Source organism: Balaenoptera physalus (assembly GCF_965194825.1).
Source record: "Balaenoptera physalus genome assembly, chromosome: 10".
NCBI lineage: Eukaryota > Metazoa > Chordata > Mammalia > Artiodactyla > Balaenopteridae > Balaenoptera > Balaenoptera physalus.
The window spans coordinates 68111005-68131217 of NC_138889.1; the positions used below are offsets into that span (position 1 = coordinate 68111005).

Below are 20213 nucleotides of genomic sequence, written 5' to 3' on the forward strand. Positions count from 1 at the left end.
CTCAGCGCAGAGCTGTACTCAGGACTAGGATTTGTTACAGGGAAAGGCTGCAGAGCAAAGTCAGCAAAGGGAAGAGGTACATGGGGCAGAGTCTGGAAGAGGCCAGCAGCAAGCTTCCCAGCAACCCCGCCCAGTGGAGTCACCAGAACGCACTTAATCCATTCAGCATTGAATTGTGACAGCATGGGTGAAGTATCTTCTACCATGGAAGCTCATTAGAGACTCAGCAGCCAAGGTTTTCACTAGGGCTGACCGCACGTCTGCAGAGCACATCCCTCAATTCCAGGCTCCCAGAAGGAAATTGGGTGTCCAGCATAAACCATGGTGTTTGTACAAACTGTTCAAGCACAGGGAGCCACTGGGCCCACAGTGGTGGGAATGCTCCCCAAACGCAAGTTCCCTGCTGCCAGTTGAGGGCCAACCTTGCGGCAGGTCTTGCTAGGTCAGCGGTCTCAGGCCTGCTGTGTGCACCCTTTTCTGCAGATCACCGTGGAGGACTACGAACAGGCTGCCAAGAGCCTGGCCAAGGCCCTGATAATTCGGGAGAAGTATGCCCGGCTCGCCTATCACCGCTTCCCGCACACCACGGCCCAGTACCTGGGTCACTGGCGGGCAGACGCTGCCCCTCTGGAAGAGGGCCTCCCAGGTACGGCGCTGTGGCTGCAGGTGGGCTTCCAAGCAGGGCATGGCCCGAGGGTTGGTCAGGATGTTTTACTGGTTGGACGTATTTCCCCCAGGTGGTGTTTTAAGGGCAGAAGCCCTGGTATTGGCTTCTCCTACACTGATTTTTTTGCTGGTTTCCCCAAGGATTGATTCCATGTGCACCGTGTACTTTGCCCTTGGTTGAGCTGTACAAGTTGAGAGAGACAAGGCAGGGGAGGGGGTGAAAGACAGTCCCTGGTCTTGGGAGTCCTCTAGGGAGACAGGCAGTCTCATGCTGGATATTTAAACACAATCAGACAGTAAATGCCAAATTGGTGGTGAGGTGGGTGGCATGTGGGTAAGTAGAGAGGGTGTGTTCCCAGGGCAGGGAAGTTGGCTCTGGAGTCCAACACACCTGCATTCCGATCTAAGCTCCACCCCTTTCTTGGGCAAGGAAGGTATTTCTCCAAACCTCAGTTTCTCAGTCTGTAAAATGGGAATACTAATAATATCTATCTGTCGGGCCAGTTGTGAGGATGAAACGAGAGAATGAACGTGAAGTCGTTAGTGCAGTTCTGGCATCTGGGGAGTGATTGGTAAATAGCAGTTACGTTGATGCAGTGGAGTTTGGGGAAGGAGGGATCAGAGAAGGCAGGATGGGTTCTGGTGGAGTCTGTTTGGCCTGTGAAAGACCCAGGAGCAGTAGAGGCTATAAGTTAACCAACATGAATGAAGACAACAGGAAACCTCGATCTTGAAAGTTGGTGGTGGGGGATCGGATGAGGGCCTGGTGGTCTGGGCCAGCACCCAGGACCCTGGCTGCCCCCCCGGGTGGAGTTGGTGCCAAGATGTCTCCTGTCTCTTGCTTTCCTTGAAGCTCTGAGACCTCGACTTTGGGCATCTGTTACTCCCTGGGGCCCTGGGTCAGTCTCAGCCCTCCCGAACCCATTTCCCTGTCTGTCTGAGGGAAGTTGACCCCACCCGCTCCAGTGCTGGAACGGGCAGGCAGGAGTGACTGTCCAAGGTGTGTTTTACACAGAACAGAGTCCCCGGGGGCCCGAGTGGGAGAGTGGTGACGCGGAGGCAGTGGTCCCCCCAGGCCTTTGGACTGCGTGCGTCTCACAGGCACTGGCACACATCGGGGACTCCTGGGCTGGCCTGTGGCCGTGCCTGATGTGTGTGTGGGGGGCATCAGTTCCCCGCCCCCGGGCTGCTTCAGCCCCTGTGATGCCTCACATCTGCTCTAGGGCAGTCTGTTCCGGGCCCTGATGGGGGACGCCCAGGCAGCTACTCCGCCTTCGTTCCTTCCATGGATGAAGCTTCCAGGGTCTCCTCCTGCCTGGGGTGGCGGCCAGGCGGCTGGACGCTGTGCGGGGTTGGCTGACGCGCAGAGCTGAAGCCCCTGTTCTACTGCTGCTCAGCATAACCTGTTCCTTGGCCAGAACAGAGCTTATCGAGAGCCAGGAAAACCCACTATGAGAGTAATGAGAATAATGCCCTACGGTGTATTACTGTTTACAAAGCATTTTCCTCTACCTGCTACCGCAGCCCTCACAACAGCCCATTAAGGCAGGGTGTCATCCTCAGGTGAGCAGACAGGGTCAGGAGGTAAAGTCGTTTGCTCCAAGTCGTAGCTGGGAAATAGCCAAGAGGCATTTTCTGGCTCCTGTGGGCTAACAGCCCACAGCCGTGGGGACAGACAGCTCTGTCTCTGGGGGAGATGCGTTCCCTATTCTGTGCTTATTTGCGGAGGGGATGGCTTCTCCATCTAGCCCCGTAGCCTCCCCGGGCTCAGGAAGATGTGGAAGGGCAGGGACAGTTATTCCCACCGGGCAGTGCCAGGTTCTGTCTGTTCTCTTATTAGGAGAAGACACAGCTGCCCTTTTTCATAAGCCTCGTGTCCCTGAAGTACCCAGGAGACTGAAGCTCATTTCAGTTAAAACAGTAAAGGGCCAGCCGTGTGTCAGGGCCCGTTCTAGGGAATGGAGATACAGCAGTGAACAAAATGAACATATGCTACCCAAGATAAAGAAGAGAAATTATTTTACATAGTGGCAAGTGCGGAGGAGACAAAATAAAGCAGGGAAGTGGGGGGGGGGATCTGAGATGTTGGGGGCGGCGGGAGTGGTTAGGTTTTAGATCAGACAACCAGGGCAGGCCTCGGTGGGAACGTGACTTCTGGGCCCCTGTGAGCCCCTGACATGAAGGGCACTTGGCCGTCACTCAGTCCTGTTTTGCAGACTTCCACCCTCCCCCGCCGCCCCAGGAGGACCCGTACTGCCTGGATGACGCTCCCCGCAACCTGGGCTTCCTGGTCCGCATGCAGGGGGGCGTCCTCTACGTGTACGACAACACGAAGATGCTGGAGCGCCGGGAGCCCCACAGCCTGCCCTACCCGGACCTGGAGACCTACACGGTGGACATGAGCCACATCCTGGCTCTCATCACCCACGGCCCCACGTAAGCCCCCCGAGTCTGCCTCTCTTTGCAAGGCTGCTCTCCTGTAGGGAGGGACCGGGAGAGGCCTCTTGCTCTGGGCTTCCCCTCAGCGAAACCACCCCAGAAAGACAGTGGTTTCCCCTTTCCCCAGTGCTCTGTGGGTTTCTGCCACAATCTTCCTTCACAGGCTGGCATAGTCTTTTTTTTTTTTAATTTATTTTTGGCTGTGTTGGGTCTTCGTTTCTGCGCGAGGGCTTTCTCTAGTTGCGGCGAGCGGGGGCCACTCTTCATCGCGGTGCGCGGGCCCCTCACTATCGCAGTCTCTCCTATCGCGGAGCACAGGCTCCAGACGCGCGGGCTCAGTAGTTGTGGCTCACGGGCCCAGTTGCTCCGCGGCATGTGGGATCTTCCCGGACCAGGGCTCGAACCCGTGTCCCCTGCATTGGCAGGCAGATTCTCAACCACTGCGCCACCAGGGAAGCCCTTGGCGTATTCTTAAAGTTGCTACTACCTGTCGCTTCTGCACGCGCAGGTGTGGGGCGTCTGCTTGCCGGTGGCCACCTGTGCGCCTTAAAATGGCGGTCACTCCTCCCCACAGGCGGGACGGCAGCCTTGCAGAGAGTTACCAGCCTAGGGCGTCACTGTAGATGGGGGAGTGATGAAGACTGTTGCTTCCTGTGTTGATTTTTCTGTGTTTCTGGAGGGGAGGGTACAGGGAGCCTGGGAACTTAGAGCCACGACCCCCATGATGCTTGTAGGCTTGGCTCGAGCTAACCTGGCAGGGAGCTGTCTTCCTGAATTTGGGCCCTCGCTTCTTGGTGAGCACTTAAGCGAATCGGCAGCGGAGGCTCAGCCTGCCCGGGCCCTGAGCGCCTCTGAGAGCGGCTGTGCTGTGAATACCCAGCCAGGACTGGGGGTCCGGGGGAGAGTGAGGAAGCTGGTCACAGCTGAGGGACTTATCTCTTGCCCTGCCTTTTGGGGTTCGCTGGGAATGGGGTGATGCCAGTGTCCAAGGCGGGAGGGTGGGCCCCGAAGGGATGGACAGAGTGGGTCTTGGTCCTCGGTGATCTCTGAGGGCAGACGAAAGAGCTGGGAGGGGAAAGGGTAGTTCCCGGGAGCTTGCCTCAGCCAATGTGAGCAGGAGCTTCGAGGGGAAGCCTTGGGGATGGGACTGCTCCCCATGTGTGTGAGCAGTGGCTGTCCTGTCCGGGAGGCTGCCAGGCCGAGTCCCGCTGGGGAAGGGACTGGGTGAGGTGGCCTTGGGAATCCCATCTGACCCGGACTCTCCCGTGCTTGGCTCTGGGGCTCATCCAGCTGACAGGTGATGGTGCTGGTGCGGGGCTGGCAGTTGCTCTTTATGAACGTCTCAGTGACTGGGTGCCAAAGGAGCTGTGTGTGTTTGGGGGCCACAGGGAAGCAGGGTGGCCTGGCTTGTGGTTGAAGGTTCCACGTGGCTGTGGACACAGGCACCTGGCAGTTGGCTGAAAATAGTGAGTGCTTCCACCCGCAGTGGCCTTTGCCAGCCGGTGGGGACATCAGCCCTTGCAGAGATTTCTGTCCCGGTAACAACACCCCTACATTTCTAGTCTGCCCACGATGCAGAGCATCCTTCCCTCATCCTGAAGCCTCAGAGTTGAGAAGTCTTCAGGTCTCAGGGTTTGGGGGATGTCATTTGGTCACAGGGTGGTTCTCTGCAGCCAAGGTGGGCAGGTCACGCCTTAGGGTTTGACTGTATTATCAATCTTTTGGGCAGAGGTGAAACTCTTTTCAAGGAGTGAAAGGTGGCTGAGGATAGATGGGAGGAAGGAAAGACGGAAGGGCTAAAGGAGGGAGATTTTCCTTGAGTGTCCACTCTGCTGAGTTGGACCCTTCATACACATAAGCCAGTTTAACCCTCACTTCAGTCTTGGGCATTGCTGCCTCCATATCTGTTCATGAGAGACAGCAGCTTGGGATGAGTTGCCTAAGCCCGTAAGGCTAGACGTTAAGGAACCCGTGTGAGGTTGCAGAGTCAGCTCTCTACTGCCCCCATCAACTCACATGGCTGTGGTTCCACACTTTTCAGCTGGGTCTGCAGAAAGCGGGCCCCTCCCTATCCCTCCCTGCTCCGTCCTGACTTTCCCCCCGGGGGTCGGTGCCCGCAGACACTGGAGGTCTCCAAACTGGAGAGCTTGCTGTGCCTTCTCCTCAACTGTGGTTTCTCCCCCTTCCCAATCTGCAGGAAAACGTATTGTCACCGGCGACTGAACTTTCTGGAATCCAAGTTCAGCCTTCACGAGATGCTAAATGAAATGGCCGAGTTCAAAGAGTTGAAGAGCAACCCTCACCGGGACTTCTATAACGTGAGAAAGGTGCGTTAGCGGGCCGGTGTTCAGAGCCGGTGCCCTAGCCCGTCCGGGCTCGGCCCCCAGTGTAGCCCTCCTATGTACAGAGGGAAGACTGGCCAGTTGCCTTCCGTGCGGCAGGCCACACCTCAGGTGGTACTTGGTATGACATGGTGGAAACCTTTGTCCATGTTGTGTATCTGTTGGAACGTGCCCTCCTCCTTGAGAAATAGGGCATGGCCTATTAATTGGTTATAAGAGTGGAGACCAGCCTACTTTTACAGTAGAGAATGTATTAAATTTATCATGGATTGAAAAAAGCTATTAAGACCTCTTTGGACTTGGGAGTTTGTGGCTCTGCTTCCTTCTGGATGGGGCGTATTGAAGGAAGAGCATCCGACGTGCTCCCCTCTCTGGCCTTGCCCTAGAGTGGGGAGCTCAGGGCCCGAAGCCTGCAGGGGCCGCAGTCGGGGCCGACGTGCAGGTTAAGTGATCACGGCCTTCCGCTTTGTCATTTTATTCCGTGTGACTAATATACAGCGAGCATGGGATCAGTGCCAAGCGTGGGGCCTTTGATGCCTAATGAGAGTCACTTCCTGTCCACAAGCAGTTCCCAGCCTGTTACTGTTAGTGTGATAGGTGTGTGACCGGGGTGTCTTTCAGGGAGAGGCCAGGACCGAGCTGACTTTGAGTAGGAGTTTGCCAGGCAGAGGGCAGGGCAGGGGGTGGAAGTGATGGCACAGCAGGTAGAGGGAGCTGTGGCTACAAGCAGCAGGAGGGGGAGAGCGGCCTGAGACGGGAGGGAGTGCGAGGGTGCTGGCACAACTGCAAGGGGTGCAGTGTGGCTGGAGCTCAGGGGTGGGGGCAGAGGCTCGTGGCGGGCTGTGGGGAGTAAGCCTGCAGGTGTGGGTGAGGTTCTGGATCACGCAAGGGCCCACGGGTTTGTCAGGGGCAGCAGGGAGGCGGGCGGGGACGTGGCAGTGCTCTGGGACAGAAGGGTGGGGTAAGGCTATGCCTGGAGGAGGGGTGGCCACATCTGAACTGAGTCACAGCGGGGTTGTCTTCGCCACAGGGGCCTCTGTCCCAGTGCCCACCCCCTCCCTGGGGTCAGCTTTGATAAGGGAGGGTAGGCCAGAGGAGGTTGTGTCTCCTCTGGGGAGCCCAGCGCAGGCCTCCCTGACCCCCTGCCTGGGAGCACTCAGCAGTACTACATGGAAGGCCTTCTCCAGCGAAGCCCCGAGATCACCTCTGCTAAGCCGCATCCCACTTGGATGCGATCAAGAGCCTTCAGAGTGCAGGTTAGGCTTCTGCTCCTGGGCTCTGAGGCTCGTGGAAGAGTCTCGGGGATTTCCAGGCGGAGCTGGAAGGATGTGTGTTAGACACCACCTCCGTGGCATATTCACCTTCAAGCACCATCTGTTTCTTCCCTGTGACCCTCAGGTGCTCAGACAGCTGGGTGCCTCAGTCATTAGGTCAGCTCCTCTCTGCCCTGCCCGAAGGAACCCTGCAACGCCCAGATGGGTGTCCAAGAAAACTCCTTGCCCAGCCCTGCGCAGCCCTGCCCTCTGCCCACGTGCACGCTCTGGGCCTGACTGCTTCCTGCTGCCTGCGCCCGACTGCACTGGCTCCGACACTGTCTGCTTCTAAGGCGGGGCCCCAGTGGGTGTTTGTGCTGTCTGGCCACCATGAGGGCGAGGGTCCTAGGGGGCAGGGGGCGAAGGGGCTGTGGTTACATACCAGAGCCCGTCCTCGCGTTCCCTGTCAGTCTGGGGGTTCATGTGCTCTCTGGACAGAGATGGCCTTGAGCCCCGTGCTGTGACGCAGTGGGCTGTTCTCTGGCACCACAGCTATCCATAAACACAGGTCCAGGTCAGGCTGTGCCTGCCCTTCCCTGCCTCCTGAGTGCTGGCTGCTTCATCTTACCCTGGAAGCCTGTGCTAGGGGAGGAGAGCTGACTTTCTGAAGTTCAGGATGGGCTGGGAGGTGGCCTCCATACTTCCAAGTGGCTGTCAGTGTCATGGGGGCAGGCCAGGGTCCTGCTCTGAGGCAGGAACTGTGCCTGGCTGTGGGTCATTGTGGGCGGTACTTGTGAAATTACCTGCAGCATCACATCAGATCATGGGTTATGGCACCATGAGGCCAAACCAGCAGGACTGTGTAACTGAGATGACTGGTTTCTGCTCAGAGCTGATAATGAGGGACTGAGTGTGTTTGCTGCTTGGGAGTTGGGTAAGATTAGGCCTTAACCACTTCGGTCTAAGTGTCATAGCAGGGATAGCAGATAGGTTTCATCTTCTGTGCCAAACTTGACCAACTGGGAGCGGCTACCTGAGGCTACTCCCGAAGCTTAGTGAAGAGTGCTGTAATTGATTACTGATGTTTGCCACGGGTGCGGAAATAGTCAGCGTTGGCTTAGGGGCCAGGTATTGGCCAGCCCTGTTTAGAAACTCTACTGTTTGTTTAGACCCAGATCTTAGATGAAAGCAAGGAATGCTCTTGGATCTTCTGGGGAATTGAAAATGCTGACCTCCAATGACAGGCTCTTTTACTTGTTCCTAAAAGAATCACCTTGGTAATTTTGAAGTTTCGATCAGATGCTTCCTGGATTACCCAGTTGTTTTCCTCCCTCATCTAGTGACTCCTGGGCATGAGGACAGGCTGCACCCCCTGCAGTGTGTCATTGGTATGCTAGAGGACAGCAAGAAAGCCCAGAATGTGCTAAGTCATGCTGAGGTAGTTGAGCCCAGCTGTGTCCAGATGAGATAACTCCGGCTGACCTTCGCTTGTGTGTCCCGCATGAGCCCAGCCCATCCGTGTTGTGCCTGAGCCTGTGTACTGCGCTTTGGATGACGTTTTAACTTTTGGTGCTTCCTTTCTCTGATGCCTAGTGGTCTGTCTTCCTGGTAGGAGTGGCAGGATTAAGGGCAGGAAGGGCCCTGATGAGTGAGTGATGTTGGTCAGTGATACGGGCTGGCTGATTAAAAAGCTCACAGAGGTTCAATGGATCGGATGTCTGGTTTGGCATGACTTGGAGATGCCTGGCCAGCTGTGGACAGCATTCTTTGGCCTGAGGTCAGCCGCCTCCTCACCCCAGCCCTGGCAGAGTGCCCGGTCGGCTGCAGCAGGGACTGCAGAGTGTGGGCTGGCAGCTGGCAGCACGCTGGTCAGTGAGGCTGCTGCCACCCTCCTGGGGGAACCTCCCTCAGGCCCCCTGGGCTCATGGAAGGGGGTCCGGATGTTCACTGTGACTTCAGGCCATCCCTCAGCTTAGCCAGGGCTCTGTTTCTTTAAGGCTGGGGGGAACGCTGTGAGGGCTCCAGCGAGGTCAATGGCCAGTGTGGGATTCTGTGGGGCATTAGGTGGGTCCTCAGGTTTCTGTGAGGTTGCGGGTATCATCGAAACTATTGGAACCTCCCACACCTGTTCATTGGTCCATTCATCCATCCATTGAGATTCAACATCACACCAGGCTCTGGGGTAGGCGCTGGAGGCTTAGATGCATCAGACATGGTCCTTGAGGACGGAGCTCCCAGTCTAGTGATGAAGTAGACAGAAAATTATTAGATCAGATTGCAGGACATAAACAGTGACGGGAGTGTCTGTGCTAGAGTCCCAGGTTGGGCAAGGGAAAAAAATGATCCGTTGTGCTTGGGGGATCAGGACAGGCTGCCACGTGGAGGAAGTCGTGGGAAATTTCCAGGTGGATGGATCGGTGGGAAGGAGGCAAGGCATGCCAGGCTGAGGACACGCGGTGTGGAATAGCATGGCACCTCGGGCACCTGTAAGTGGGGTGTCCTGGCTGGAGCAGAGAGCAGGGCAGTGGCAAGGTGAGACTTAAGGCTTGAAGTAAGCCTTGAATCCCAGGCTAAGGAGCTTGGGCTTTATCTTGAACACTTGGGGGGCACTGATGATTGGTTAACAGGGATAGTGGCTGGATCTGACCTACATTTAAAAAAGATCTCTTGATGCTGTAAGGAGGGGGACTGGGCAGCAAGGCTAGACGGAGGAAGACCAGTTCCAAAGCCTACAGGAGAAATGGGGCGGGGGATCTGGCGTCAGTGCAGGTGCTGAGGCTCTGCGCTCCACACCGAAGCCTGGATGTCCTGGCTCTTGTTGCCGGGGGAGGTGGCCCAGCTCACATGCTGGGGGCCACTGTGTTGCAGGTGGACACACACATCCACGCGGCTGCCTGCATGAACCAGAAGCACCTGCTGCGCTTCATCAAGCATACGTACCAGACGGAACCCGACAGGACGGTTGCCGAGAAGTGGGGCCGGAAGATCACCCTGCGGCAGGTGTTCGACAGCCTGCACATGGACCCGTACGACCTCACTGTGGACTCGCTGGATGTCCATGCGGTGAGTGAGCTCGGCCGCAGGGCCTCGTGCAGTCCTGGTGGGGGGACTCAGCCCCCTGGAAAGGAGCCAGGATTGGGCTTGGAGAGAGGCTGGCTGTGTAGGCATCTCTTTCTCTTCTAGCCGTGGGTGGCCTTTCCGATCAATAGAAATTGACTAGAGGCTAGACAAGAAATTTAGGCAAGGCTTTATTGGGGACCCTGCTGCAGCAGGGGGGAGCGAGAACAAACAGGTTCCCTTGCTTGCTCGCTCCCTGAGCGGGGGGTAAGCTTGTACCTTATATGGGGTGAGGGTAGAGATGTGTTCCGGGGTCGGGCGGGAGGGGTGGCTTGGCTTGGGTGTTTTGCCCACCCGTCTGGTGGTGTTGAGTGCAGGGGCATGCTCAGTACTCTGCTTTTGCTTCCAACACCCTGTTCTTGCTCCAGGCTCTTCAGAAGGGGCAGTTGGGTTTTTTGGTCTCTTTGTATCTTTTGTCCATAATTTGCCCCAACTGTGCATGCACACAGTTATTTTTAGTCCCATATAGTTTCTTTGCATTTTGCTGCTTGAGGAGACGTTTGTCCAGGTGCAAGTACTGTAGCACTGCAGCAAAGAGTCCCAGATCCCAGCCTGTCTCATGGGGACTGTGAGAGGTAGTTTGTCCTCAGAGAGTAACAGGGCTGGGAGCAGCCCTGGGACAGGGGAAAAGAGTGTGTGACTTGGTCAGATAGGTCCCTGTTCTAATTCCACTTAGGAGTTGTGTGCCCTTAAGCAACTCATTTAAGCTTTTATTTCCTTGCTTATAAAATGGTGACTGCCACGTGCCTTACTGACATTACAAAGTTATTAAAATACTAACTGATGTTGCAGCTTCTATAGAAAACAGTATGGCAGTTCCTCAGAAAGTTAAATATAGAATTACCATATATTCCAGCAATTCCACTCCTAGGTATGTACCCAAAAGAATTGAAAGCAGGGACTAAAACTGTTACTTGCACATTAATGCTTATAGCAGCATTATTCACAGTGGTCAAAAAGTGGAAGCAAACCAAGTGTCCATCATCAGATGAATGGATAAATAAAATGCACACACACACACTGGAATATTATTCAGTCCTAAAAAGGAATAAAGTACTGATATCTGCAACATCCATGGATGAACCTTGAAAACATTATGATAAGTCAAAGAAGCCAGACACAAAAGGACAAATACTGTATGATTCCACTTGTATGAGGCATCTAGAATAGGCAAACTCATAGAGACAGAAAGGAGAATGGTGGTTACCAGGGTCTGGGGGAGCTATTGTTTAGTGGGTACCGAGTTTCAGTTTTACAAGATGAAAAGAGTTATGGGGATGGATGGTGGTGATAGTTGCATGGCAACGTGAATGTATTTTATACCACTGAACTGTATGCTTAAAAACGGTTAAGGTAAATTTTGTGTTATGTACATTTCACCACAATAAAAAAATCTTAAACCAGACACTGAATGAGGCAATGTGGAGAAAGTGCCTCATGAAGTCTAAACAGTAAAAGGACACACGTTATTACTGATGGTTCAGTATTTTCGGCTCACTCAGCCAGCCCTGCTCCTGGAGGCATGAGGCCCTTGATCCTCCTTTACAGAAGGCCTCGCGAAAGCACCCCAGTGCTGGCTGAGTGAGGATGCATGATCCTGGCCCTGGGACTTTCCAAGCTTTCATGCAAGAACTGACACAGAAGGTATCTTTCAGTGTGGCTCACAGAGGCCACCTTGTAATGGCCTGGAGGGGTCATGTGTGTGGTGGCTGCAGAACAGCGTGGTGATCTGGCTGGTGTCTCTTCTCTCCAGGGCCGGCAGACGTTCCACCGCTTTGACAACTTCAACTCCAAATACAACCCTGTGGGGGCCAGTGAGCTCCGAGACCTGTATTTGAAAACTGAAAACTACCTGGGAGGAGAGTACTTTGCTCGGATGGTCAAGGTGAGTGAGCCCTGGACCTCTCCAAGCCCTCCTCGGATTCCTGACAGCATCTGCATTCATGGGGTGGGGGCCCCGCAGGGCCTCCTGTCCTCTTCCCCTTCGTGAATCCCCGTCCATCCACCATCCAGCTCAGGCGAGGTGCAGGTGCCTGGGTGCCAAGTGCTATGGCCCTGGCCGCTGACTCCCGAGTGCGCAGGCTGTGCTGTGTGTGGACTGTGCTGACTGCAGGCAAGAGGAGGGGGAGGGTGTCCGCCGCTGGCCCAGCTCTCGGCATCCAGGCTTGCTGCTCTGTGTGTTTGCAGCCTGCACTGGGTAGAGGTTAGCCCCATTTGGAGATGCTTCTGCTGTCTGGCCTGGTCATGTGTGTGACTGTGCAGGTCCAAGGCCTTCTTCCCTAGGAAGGTGGAGTGAGTGCTGACGTGGCAGCAAGGGGATGTAGATCAGGCCTTCTGAGCCCAGGAGCAGGTGGCTGAGGGAGCTGCAGGATCTAGCAGCTGGGGTGCTCTGGGCTGACCTGAGCTCTTCTTGTTGCCAGGAGGTGGCCCAGGAGCTGGAGGAGAGCAAGTACCAGTACTCAGAGCCACGGCTCTCCATCTACGGCTGCAGTCCTAAGGAGTGGCCCAACCTGGCCCGCTGGTTCATCCAGCACAAGGTCTACTCACCCAACATGCGCTGGATCATCCAGGTGCCCCGGATCTAGTAAGTGAGGCGGCTGCTGTCTACCTGTGTCCTCTGGGGTCGCCAACCTGTCCCTCAGGAGCTGCTGAGTCTGTGCTACTGAGGGATAGGGCCTGTTCCAGTGCCAGCCTAGGCTCTCTGCCCCAGGGATTTTCCTACAGGGTGGGGTGGTTGGCAAAGACGTCCTTGTGACACTTCAACTCTGTTCTTTGAAGAACATACATGTGCAAAGGCCTGGTGGGAACTACTGCCCATCTTCTTGTCACTGCGGTTTGAGGATGGGCTATCCTTTTGGGTGAGGTCCAGGGTCTGAATGACCTGATGGGGGCCTACACTGCTGGCCCTCTCCGTGGATATGACTCAGACCACCACTGTCCTCTCCAGTCTGGCCAATGTGGCCCCTGGATGGGCCTGAGACACGTGGTTTAGGGGAACTGAGCTGAGGGGAGAGAGTTGGATCAGCCTGAATCCCAGCGCCCCACTCCCAGCTTGGCCTCTAGCTGGAGAAAGCTCTCTGATGGGTATGGGTAGGTGTTGAGTGTGCCACCAATGCCTAGTGTTGCAGAACTTGGCGAGGAGGGGAGGATCTGTATTGGAGCCCTACCTCTGACTCTACCCTGGGTGTTTAAATGGGGACCTGCGCTGCCTGAGGGAAGGGACTGGCGGTGGGGGGCTGGTCTCTGATGGGCCAAGGGGGCTGTTGGGTCCACCTTAATCAGCAAGTCTCCGCTTTCCCCCAGTGACATATTTAGGTCAAAGAATCTGCTGCCAAGCTTTGGGAAGATGCTGGAGAACATCTTCCTGCCCCTCTTTGAGGCCACCATTAATCCTCAGGATCACCGAGAGCTTCACCTCTTCCTCAGATATGTAAGTGTGGGTGGCACCCAGGCAATGTGCCCAGTGAGGGAGGGAGGAGAGGATTCCGGGGGGTTGGGTCAGCCTTCCCTTCTAGGATCCTGTCAGTGGTGTGCCCCAGGCATGAGGTGGCCAGCCCAAGAAGCTGAATTTCTAGAATAATGAGCTTGCTCCTCTGGGGCGGCCCTGCGGGCATGGGTGGGGTGCTGGGAAGCCAGCTGTAGCCTCAGGTCGTTACAAATGCAGACATTTCAGGCTCCTGCTTTTGCTTAGAAACCAATGGTCCTCCCACCTTGTTTGGTTAAGTACACAAGCCCCACAAAATATATTTATCTGGTTAGTTGTGGGAGAGGGTGAGAAGGGTGGAAGAGAGACTTAACCAGAAAGGGCATCAGTGGGGCAGGAGCTGGTCCCGCCCCCTGGGTGCCCAGAATAGAGTTGGCTGCAGACGGCGAGAAGCAAGTTCAGTGCCTGGTAGAGTTTATGGGGATGGTTTCCGACAGTGAGGGAGGTGGGGAAGATACCAGAGGGCTGGGGGTGGGGGAGGGAGGGGTGACTGAGTGAGTGTGAGTGTGTGTGTATGTGTGAGTGTGTGTGTGTGTGTGTGTAGTAGGGTTTGGGAGAGTTGGGGGGTTGCCAGGAAAGTTTGAAGGGGCTGAGGGACGGCACTGAATTTATGTCTTAGACAAACACCATGCAGGCTGTTGTGTGAAGAAAGGCCTGGAACAGAAGGAGCTGGAGGTGGGGGGCAGGGGGCAAGGTGAGAGTCAGGGGGCCTGCTCCAGCAGTGGAGATGTGCGGGGGGCTTGAACCAGCAGTCACAGCTCACACTGATTATTCGCTCCCTGCTCCGGTGATCCACGCCATGACGTGATCTTGCTTCAGCCTCACGATTGCCCCACTTTACCTCATTTTGTAGGAGTTAATAGTAAGTAGCATGATTATGTGTTGCTGTGTGTTAGACACTGCGGATTATCTCACTTAATCCTCACAACAGTCCTGTGAAGCTACTAGCTCCGATTTACACATGAGGAAATGAAAACTGAGAGATCACAGCTAAAAAGGGGCAGAAGTGGAATTCGTACCCAGGGCCCTGGCCCGGGTGTGGTCATCCCCACATTAAGGAAAGTGAGGCGTATACAGACGGTGGGCGGGGCCCCTGGGCGGCGTGGTGGGCACGGGTGGAGAACGGATGGGGCCTGGGCACACCCTGAAGGTGAGCAAGGGGAAAGAGTCAAGGGGGGCCTCCCGGAGCCTGGCTTTGCTGGGGAGCAGACGGTGTGCCTTTCAGAGGACACTGCCAACTATGGGGGCACAGCAGGCTCGGGGAGAAGGAGTTGGGGTTTGGACATGTTTTGTGCTTGAGGCTATGGGAGGCCCAGTTTGGGGCCCTGCGTTAGCAGAGCCCAGGAGAGGGGCTGACATTGCCCCCGTGCTGGGCCCCCAGAGTTCAGGTGCAGCATGGAGCTAGTGAGCGCAGAGCAGAGCGGAACTCGAGGTCCGCCCCGGCACCCAGACCTGTCCAGGCCGTGCTGAGAGCTGCAGTGGGACCCTGTCATCTCCTTTGACACGTAATGACTGTGACAGGGAAGATTCTGCCAAGACCCTGGTGGTCCCTTGCTCCTCTGGGCCCCTACTGCCATTTCGGAACAGGCAGACTCAGCCGGTCCTTCGGGGGCCCCTTCCCAAAGCACAGCTGTGGCTGAGTGACAGGAGCAAAACTGCCCTGCATGCTGGCTGAGAGCTGGGCCCTCGCAGGTACATCCTCCGTCAGGGCCTGACCTCTGGGAGCAGGTGACGGGAAGCCCGTGACTTGGGTGGGCCCTGGAGGCGTAGTGTGGGCCCCAGCTGAGGTGTAAGCGCAGTGGGAGGATGGGCATCTCCTGAGCTGCTCTGACCCTGCTCGGGGGGCAGTCCCCAAGAGCCATGGCTCAGCCTGCCAACGGGCCCTCTTGGATGGCGCACGCCTTGGCCTGTTTGAGAGGCTTCCCAGCTGGCCACACCTGGGACATCGTGGCCACTCTAGGGCATCCTCCACCTACAGCCCCAAACGGTGCAGACCCTGAGCCCGTGTAGGCTCAGAGCTGGTCGTCTCACGTGGGAAAGCTCCGTAACTGGCCCTGCTTTGCTGTCAGCCAAGCCCTCCCTCACAGGGGCACTTGAGTATTAAGTTAGCTGGTGTGTGGTAGGTGCTTCAAGCAGGGCCTGACATACAGTAGGTGCAGGGGAAATGCCTGTCCCCTTCCCCCTCACAGCTGTTGTCACTGCTGCTGATGGCACAGCCGAAGGATGGGAGGTGAGTATAGCTGCCTCACCGTTCACCTGGCCTGGCCTGGCCTGAGTTTCCCTTCACTGTTGCCACCACACAGGGGCTTGGCGCTCTCCAGACTGACTTCCGGGGTACCTCTGGAAGCCCCGGAGGGACAGACTGGGGCACTGCGCCCACTCCCTATCCCTGGGAAGAATGTGGCTCAGGCAGGCCACGGGGTCCCCAGCTGAGGTTTCACACCTGAGAGGCCTGGGCTCCAACGCCTTTAGCAGGCTCACTTCAGCTGCACATATACCAAGGCCTTTGGCAGCTCGTCTGCCCTGGCTTGATGCAGGACCCCTCCTCCTGCCCAGGTGACGGGGTTTGACAGCGTGGATGATGAGTCCAAGCACAGCGATCACATGTTCTCAGACAAGAGCCCCAGCCCGGACGTCTGGACCAGCGAGCAGAACCCGCCCTACAGCTACTACCTGTACTACATGTATGCCAACATCATGGTGCTCAACAACCTCCGCAGGTGGGTGAGCTGGCCCCTGTGCACACCTCAAACCAGGGCGTGCTCCTGAGCTCGCCTCACAGGGCACGTACCCACAGGGCTACACACACATGCCGGCATGCCTGCTGCAACAGACACGATCACACATACAAGGCAGCCAGACCCCATGCCTGGACACACGTCCATACACACACTCACCAACACCTACATGTGTGCACGTCTGTCCCTGATATGATAGAGACACAGGACCTGCTGACACACGTTCACTAACCTCCACACCAATGGTGTTCACACGTGCGTCTATCCATTCAGCGAATCACAGTACCTGCCATGTGAAGGCACCGTCCTGGGCACGGGACACATAATAGGGAACAAAACAGATTGCATCCACGCGCTCACGGAGCTTCCATCCGGTGGTCTCACGCCCAGGCTCCCCACAGCGCACACACGGAGGTGAGGCCCACGAGGCAGGACACTGAGCCGGTCCCTGCCCACACGTCTAGCGTCCTCCCACCCCTGCTGAGCCACGGGGCCTCAGAGCTCAGCCTCAGCCAGCGCTAGTTTGTGGGTGTGGAAGTTTTGAGTGGGACCATGATTGAAAGGAGACAGCCAGGGTTGGGGTCCTGGGCTGAGCTCTCCGAGGCAGGGGCTCTAGTTCTAGCTCTGCTGTTGCCCTGCTCAGTGGCTTCTGACATCTGACGCCGTCTGGGTTTACCCCCTTTTTATAACAAAGAGGCTGGACTCCAGTTTCTCATGGACTTTCCTGCTCTGAAGGTCTATGAATCTGGGCTACCAGGCCCTGGGGTAGGGGAGGAGAGGATGGAGGGCTAGGCCCTCTCTGTTCCCAGAGATGATGTCTCTTGGTTCTGAGGAGCTCTGGGCCTGGGCCTCAGCACCTGGGGAGAGGTTTCCAGGGTGCCCTGCCTCAGCTGTGCGGACCCTGCCATGGGGGACTGTCTCCCCTGGAGTGGGCCCTGAGCTAGCAGTGCAGGCCCATGGGGCCCGGGGCAGGTGGACCAGGGGTTCTTTCTCACCACAAGCCTCATGTCTGCAGGGAACGGGGCCTGAGCACGTTCCTGTTCCGGCCTCACTGCGGGGAGGCTGGCTCCATCACTCACCTGGTATCTGCTTTCCTGACTGCCGACAACATTTCCCATGGGCTGCTCCTCAAGAAGGTAACCGGGCCCCTGACAGATGGCTGCCCTGCAGTGACAGTCCCGCCCGGGGCTGCCCTGGGGAGGAGTGGGACCACCTGGGCTCCTGCCTGCGCCCTGGGAGACTCTGGCCAGCGATGCAGGAAGGCCGGGCCTTTTTCTGGGCTGTGCCGTCTGTAGTCTCTTGGCTTCATATTTAATTATGAAAAAATATAGCCAAATACATCACAATTTAGATTTTCAAAAAAATGGAGAAATGGAAAAATATCCTTATTGCTATTACTTTAATAGAAACAGCATTATTAGCTTTTTAGTATTTCCAATTCCCATCTTTTTCCAGAACATATTTCTAATATGCTTATTATCATAAAGAACACAGAGTCCCTTAACTTTTCATCACAAGCGTTTTTCTGCGCTGCTCATTCTAAAGGCTGCTGAAAGGACAGCCGCCACTCGGTTGGGCTGTGACTGATTCAGCCAGGCTCCAGCTGTTGCACAGAATCCACCCAACTTTTTGCTCGTGTAAATCATGCTACCATGAACTCTATGCATTGTCTTCTCCGTATTTTGACTCACTTCCATAGGAAGGATATTTGGTCAAACTCCTCTCCTTCCCTGGTCCTGGGGAGGTCGAACCGTGTTTCACGTTTCTGTGTGGGGCGGGTGCTACATCAGAGAACCACTCTAGCCTGGTCAGGTCCGCCCCTTCCCACCTCCGAGGAGCTGCAGTGTTTACAGTCTCAACCTGAATGTTTGTGGTCAGAGCGCAAAGCAACAAAAGTGGGGCATCTCCAGGACTGACCTATTGGGGTCAGCTCCTGGGGGAGGGCAGCTGAGGACGTAGCTTGGGGTCAGCCCGGGGCCTTGCAGGTGCCCTTCCTGCAGTGAGCTGTGCCTCCAGTCTGGAGCCAAGAGGGAGCGCTTAGTGGGCAGGAGAGCAGTCCCAGGGAGGGATGGGCCCTGATGCAGTAGTGAGGTAAACGTGGAGGGTGGGCCTGGGGGTCCTGGCGTTGTGGAGCTCGGGGTGACTGGGGGCTCCCACAGACACTGCCCAGACCCCTGGTTTCCCCTGGTGAATGCTTCCCCCATCCCTCCCTCCCCTCGCTGGCTCGTTTCCTGAGTTTGGTGGTTCTTTTGCAGAGTCCGGTGTTGCAGTATCTCTACTACCTTGCTCAGATCCCCATTGCCATGTCTCCTCTTAGCAACAACAGTCTGTTCCTCGAATATTCCAAAAACCCTCTGAGGGAATTCCTGCATAAGGGACTGCATATTTCTCTCTCCACCGATGACCCCATGCAGTTCCACTACACAAAGGTGAGGACTTTAGGGGAAGATGAGGACTGTAGGTCCTCCCACTGCCGGCACCTGAGCACACGGCTCAGCTCTGCCTTTGGGGTGGCATTGGTGGCCCACTGAAGACAAGAGGTGACTTTCTGGTGAGGGAAGTGCTCCTTCCAGGAGCCCTTGGGCTTCTTGAATCTTTGAGGATTTTTCTTTGCCTTTCATTTTCCGCCTTTGATATTCACTAGTTCTGTGATGTTGGTAGAACTACTTACTTGACCTCTCTGTATTTTATCCCTCTTCATGTGTAAAATAGGGATAAAATTGTCCCTATGTCCACCTCTACCTTATTGTAAGGATTCATTAAGATAATGAATCAGTGTCTAATATAGTGTCTGCGTGTACAGCATGTATTAAAGATGTTAGCTACTGTTTTTGTTACCACTATTATTACTAGCACACTGTGGATCTCTGGGAAACTGAAGAGGAAGGGAAAGGCAATGCCATGCATGGGGACCAGTCACTGGTGTACCAGCACGTTTGGGTGGTACTGATAAGACCAGCCACGGATTAGTAAAAATAGAGGTGCCTGGGTCTTCTGGGACAGGCTCCAAGCTCCAAGCTTCTGGTCTCAGGACCCCTTTATATTCTGAAGAACTGAGGCCCTCAGAGAGCTGTGCTTGACATGCCTTGTATCTAGTGATACTTAACTGTGTGAAATTGAAAAATACTAACTCATGTAAAATAACACTAATAAATCATTAAATGTTAACAAAATTAGCAACTTTTATGAGAAATAACCATATTTCTGCAAACTACAATAACAAAATACTGAGAATGGCGAGGATGGCATTTTGAAAATCTCTTTAATGTCTAGTTTAATAGAGGACAGCTGGATTCTCATCTCTGCTTCTGCAGTCAATCTGCTGTGATAAATTACTTTTATCAAAGTGTATGAAGAAAATCTTGCCTCACAAAATGCATAGTTGGAAAAGGGAGGACCTTCCAGAGGCCTTGGGGACCCTCAGTAATGCTGGGACCATGTTTTCAGAACCACTGCTCTACAATTCAGAGGCAATGATGTGGCAAAGAGGTGATGGAAGGGCTTGTGATAAATGTCAGACATTTCACATCCCAGAGGACAAAGCATAAGCACAGCTCAAACCCAAATGCTTCTGGGCTAACACTATCTCACTACTGATCCTTGATCACTTCTCATTCCTATTTAATGTTCCATCTCTGTTCTTTACTCAGATTAACTTTTATTTTGGACGATTTTAAGAAAATGTGTTAAATACAAAGCAAGACTATAGAGTGGGTACTAAAAGTGTGCACAACAGGGAGACAGGCACAGGAGAGCAGGCTGGCATCCCCAGTCATGGGCACAGGGCTTGGAACATGTGTTGGTCAACAGATAAATCTGTAGGTGTTCTTTGATATATCTGTCTTTGGTAACCTGAGCTTTCACACAAAAAAGATCTCCGGAGTTTGTAATTTAAGGGTGGGGGGGGGGGATGTTGTTTGATTATTCAGGTGCCAGTCCTTAAAGAAAAATGAAATCTGCAATGTCAGTCTGATGTTTCTAGCTTGGGAAATATGTGAAGCATTGAAATGGATAGTCTCCCATCTAACCATTTACTTTGGGGGAATCTAGGAAGCACTTATGGAAGAATACGCAATTGCGGCTCAAGTGTGGAAGCTGAGCACGTGTGACCTGTGTGAGATCGCCAGGAACAGCGTGCTGCAGAGCGGCCTCTCGCATCAGGTACGCCGTGTGA

General features: G+C 55.0%; 1 protein-coding gene across 7 annotated transcripts in view; it reads left to right on the top strand.

The window, feature by feature from the left end:
- AMPD3 (adenosine monophosphate deaminase 3) overlaps window positions 1-20213 on the top strand; it is a 42565-nt gene that overhangs the window by 19404 nt on the left and 2948 nt on the right. For 6 of the 7 annotated variants that reach the window (XM_082478121.1, XM_082478120.1, XM_082478119.1 and 3 more), the window contains exons 4-14: window positions 484-646; window positions 2883-3102; window positions 5303-5432; window positions 9569-9763; window positions 11571-11702; window positions 12238-12401; window positions 13121-13247; window positions 15858-16021; window positions 17055-17175; window positions 18295-18468; window positions 20090-20200. In XM_082478121.1, coding sequence (XP_082334247.1) covers window positions 484-646; window positions 2883-3102; window positions 5303-5432; window positions 9569-9763; window positions 11571-11702; window positions 12238-12401; window positions 13121-13247; window positions 15858-16021; window positions 17055-17175; window positions 18295-18468; window positions 20090-20200 — 1701 coding nt within the window. Of the gene's footprint in view, window positions 1-483; window positions 647-2882; window positions 3103-5302; window positions 5433-9568; window positions 9764-11570; window positions 11703-12237; window positions 12402-13120; window positions 13248-15857; window positions 16022-17054; window positions 17176-18294; window positions 18591-20089; window positions 20202-20213 lie in introns of those variants that run through there. The other variant, XM_082478122.1, reaches the window with a different exon arrangement.